General features: G+C 49.5%; 1 protein-coding gene and 1 long non-coding RNA gene across 2 annotated transcripts; one reads left to right on the top strand and one right to left on the bottom strand.

Moving 5' to 3' along the window:
• Positions 1-2,389: 2,389 nt before the first annotated feature.
• On the top strand, positions 2,390-3,618 carry LOC146772993 (uncharacterized). The gene is made up of 2 exons (XR_014972137.1): positions 2,390-2,525; positions 3,248-3,618. It is a non-coding gene; the product is annotated as an uncharacterized LOC146772993 (long non-coding RNA).
• LOC146772992 (uncharacterized) lies at positions 2,520-4,503 on the bottom strand. The gene is made up of 2 exons (XM_085638207.1): positions 3,894-4,503; positions 2,520-3,597 (listed from the first exon to the last, which is right to left on the bottom strand). Exons 1-2 carry the CDS (start codon positions 4,324-4,326, stop codon positions 2,729-2,731), a joined length of 1,302 nt encoding a protein of 433 aa, XP_085494333.1. The 5' UTR covers positions 4,327-4,503; the 3' UTR covers positions 2,520-2,728.

Below are 4,503 nucleotides of genomic sequence, written 5' to 3'. Positions count from 1 at the left end.
TCAGAGCCCTCTGGCAGATGCTAAAATTTGCGTAATTGCACCCGGTTGAAAGCACCTGATAGGTATCAGCTTTCTGATACTTATCCTTCTCGTTCCTTTCAGGGCTCATCTGAAAAACAATATGAGAGACAAGGGCGTTCTGACCGCAGACAGGTAGAGTACATGAAACCAAAAAAGGACTCACAATGCTTGTCTGACATGAAGATAAAGAAGGAGAAGAAACCTCCGCAATTTAAGCCCTAATTTCAGAAAAAAGAAGGTTGCAGCTATAATCGCAAAATATGCCACAAACATTGAGAACTCTCCTCCTGATCTGGAGGTGAGCAGTGACTTTCCTCAACAGTATGGAAGAGGTCACAATCAATAAATATCCAGGAGTTTCTGGCAGTTCCAAGAGTCTCTAGTAGTTTCTGGAAGCAAGAGCAACTGATCAATACAATACAGTTGAAACCCCAGACTGGCGCATAGCCTCTCCAGACAGATGAAATAATTTAGATATACAAATTGAGGGTGACATTAGGAAATTCTCTTAGCGGAGTTCGATTGGACCCCGGAGTTTGTACGAACATTCCCAGAAGGGGAGGATGTTATGCTACCAGCATTTTCTGCGCTTGTCCCTGAAGAGGTCAAACAATCATATGCCGCATAATGTACTCTTGCACTAGTCCCAGCTTTATATTGCAGTCATGTCAGTGATAAGTATTCTCCTTATCATGTAATGCCCATATAGTCCAGCCCACAAGTGCTGCCACAATACTCAATAAAACGGGACACTAAAGCACCTGATCAAGAAATACTTACACAATTAGAGTATCAGGGAGTAATTCAACATCTATGTCTCCCAAATGAATAACCCCATTTTTCCTGTCTTAAAACCTGATCATTCATAATGTATAATCTTAGACTATAAACATTTAAATAGTCATACACGCACATTTGCGATACCAAATACACACAGTACAGCACTTATAAATAATATGGGGCCATATGTAGGAAACAGTTTTGCGATCGCAAACAGTGCGATTCGCAGGAATCTGGGTGTTTGCGATCGCAAAACATACTTGAGCCATGTAGGAAAGGTATACGCAGAAGAGCTGTGCGAATCGCTAATTTAGCGATTAGCTATTTTGCGGAAAGTGGAGTCTGCGAATAAATCAGCGTAATCGCAGTCTGCGCACCAGTATTAGCGAAAATCGCTGTTACCGAACTCGCAAATAGCGATAGCGCAAAATGACATGTTCAGAAAACTCGCAAATAGCGATTATGCAAAATTCGCAATTTTGCACTTCCCAATTACCATCAACACTGAGCAGGTGGTAACCTACTGCAACCTATTTAAACAGGCCCACAATGCCACAGGGCCTTTCCACCATGGCTGGGCTGTACGTGATAGCCAGGAGGCTGCGAATCAGGGATGCCACACAGAGACGGAGACGCCAGGAAAGGATCTACAGAGCACGCATCACCCTCTTCCAAGTGACCGATGAGGAGATCCATGTCAACTACAGGCTGCACCCAGACAGCATCCTGGATTTAATTGCTGAACTGACACCCATACTTGACCACCCCACACGCAGGGCACACTCCATTCCCACCCATGTACAGGTGCTGTGCTCACTGCACCTCCTGGCATCAGGTAGTTTCCAGGGGGTCATTGCCACAGCAGGAGGTGTCTCCCAAAGTGCACTTTCGCGCTTCTTCCACGCTTTCCTGGATGCAATGGTACAGAGGCTGCATCACCACATACAATTTCCTAGCACAGCACAGGCACTGGATCAGACCAAGCAAGATTTCTACCAAATTGCACAATTCCCCCATGTCATTGGCTGCATAGATGGGACACATATCGCTATTTCACCCCCCTCACATAATGAGTATGTATTTCGCAACAGAAAGTCATATCATTCCCTGAACATCCAGGTAGTGTGCAATGCCCAACACTTAATCACTGATATTGTGGCCAAATACCCTGGAAGCACACACGACTCATTCATGTTTCGCCACTGTGCATTACATCGCAGACTCACAAATGGTGATTTTGGAGAGGGCTATCTGCTAGGTAAATGCCTGTTAAACACACACAGAGGCAGTAGAGTGATGCAGTGGCAGGACACTATTGAACATTAATCTGCTTATGCCCCGCAGGTGACAGTGCGTATGCTGTACGAGACTACATCCTCACACCGTACCTGAATCCATCAACTGCAGGTGAGAGGGGGTACAACAGCGCACACAGAGCTACACGCTGTGCCATTGAGAGGACATTTGGAATCCTAAAGAGCCGTTTTCGATGCCTCCATAAGAGTGGTGGAGCGCTACAGTACAGCCCTGAGACGTGTTGCAAAATAGTGGTTGCCTGTGCAATGCTACACAACATCGCTACCAAGAAAGGAACCCCAGTGGACCTGACAGACTCTGAATCATCAGATGAGGATGGAGCAGCACCACATCGCGCTCCCGCAGGAGGTGCTGGTGCAGCTGCCGGACGTATGAGACGTGATGAGATCACCCAAAACTACTTCTAAGTGAGTAATGATGACACAATGACACTGATTGGTGACTGACAGGGATGTTTATTTCTGTGTCATCAGGCATTGAGTGATCTCACGTTGTGACGTTAAAGTCCCTGCATGCACTTGTTTGTGTCACAGTGCAAAGAGTAACAACAGACACTGAGTCTACATGGACTGTGTTGCATCACACATGGCCATTAGTCCCTTGTGTCCCTTCACCTCCTACGTGCACGGCCTGGTGCGCCTCGCTGTGTGCGCGCTGTGCCCTCCCTTGACTCATCCTCCACTGTGCTCTGTCGTGCACTCCTGCGTCTTTCCTGTGGTATTGGGGGAGTGATGCTGCTCCTGCTCGATTGTTCATCAGTGTCCGTGGCTGCAAGTGCACCTATGCCACCTGTGGCGGTTGCGCGCATCTGGTCCACCGCATGTGTGACCTGCACCAAGACACTGCCCACGTCCTGGCAGCAGTGGGCCATCTCGCGCTGCATGCCAACACATCTTCTGGCCAGCAAGGATGTGGCGGTTGTGTGGCGGTTCACAGCCCTTGTGTATAGGTCCAGCCGTGTGTGAAGGCGATGTCTGTCCCGGCGCCGCGCTGCCCTGTCCCTCGCTATCTCCCTGCACAGTCCCTCCAATGCACCAGTCATGGCCATCACTCCTGCGCGCAACTCGGTCATGTTGTGGTTATGTGCTGTCAGCTGCCGTTGTATTGACCTGATTCCCTTCACTTGCAGGCGCTGCTGCTTCAGCATGCTGCCCTCCAGGCCCGAGAACACCGTGTCCTCTTCAACAGGAGCAGTGCTGGTGGACGGCCGTTCCCTGCGTCTCATCCCTCTCCCTACTCTTGATTGTTCAGGGGACTGTGTTTGTTGCAGTCCTGCACGCTGCCTGTGCACTGGCTGTTGCTCCTCTGCTGTGTCTGGTGCCTGTGTCTCCAACAGTGGTAGTGGTGGGACAATTATGCGACGCCTGCATGGTGCTGTGTCGGCAGTTGTGGCTGCGCCCTGATCCTTCTGGCATGCCTGGTCCTCCATCTCAACTGTTGGCTCACATTCAGCCTCACTATCCTGTGTTGGTGGTGGTGCTGTGGATTAAATGACACACATTAGTACTGTGTCCTGTGTGGTATTTGTCATGCATTAGTTTCAAGCAATAGAATCTCATGGGTACTATCGGTCTATTTCTATCTCTGCATGATGGAGTCCTTCCTATTCCACCTGTCTGTGTCTCACTGGCACAGTTATCAGTGCATGTGACTACGTTTCCCATAATGCATTACTGTGTGTGCTGTGTGACATTTACTGGAGTTGCAGTCAGGTTGCCTTTTGGGGGATGTGGGTGGTTTGGGGATGTAGCAGGGGGTCTTGCCATGCACCTTACCTTGTCTGGTGTCTGGGTGTTCTGAGCTGTCCAGGTCAGCCACTCCACTCACGCTCTCAGGCTGCAGTGTGCCCTCCACCAGCTCCTCCAGGGGTGTCGGTTCGGTTGCAGTGGAAGGGCCCCCACCGGTTTTTTTAGCCTCTGCCAGTCTTGTTGCCACCCTCTCCTTTGACCTCTGCCGCATGTCATACCATCTTTTACGTAGGTCCTCCACACTGCGGTGTGTGACACCAATGGCATTCACTTTCTCTTGGATGTCACTCCAAATCTTGCGCTTTCTGGCCTCAGGTACTCTCAGGGAACTTTTCCCAAATAGGAGATCATGGTTGCTGACCACCTCCTGTGTGAGGACCTCCAGCTCCCTCTCACTGAATTTCTGTTTCCTCTTCCTTGATGGTTCCTCCTGCTGCTTTTCAGTCCCCTGGGAATCCATTTGACTGGTTTTCAAATGCAGAGCTTCACTGTTCTCCTCTCCACACAGGCTCTCAAACAGCTACTGGCTCACACACAGCTGCTGGCAATCAGGTGCAGCATGGGCAGTCACACTTCCTGGTTGTGATGTCATCATTCTGCACCTGAATTGCAGATTCCCAGATTTGCGATTCCTTAA

The sequence above is a fragment of the Triturus cristatus genome, chromosome 12 (assembly GCF_964204655.1).
Source record: "Triturus cristatus chromosome 12, aTriCri1.1, whole genome shotgun sequence".
In the NCBI taxonomy this organism is placed as follows: domain Eukaryota; kingdom Metazoa; phylum Chordata; class Amphibia; order Caudata; family Salamandridae; genus Triturus; species Triturus cristatus.
The sequence above is the reverse complement of the archived record's forward strand: the minus strand, read 5'-3'. Positions and strand labels throughout refer to the sequence as shown.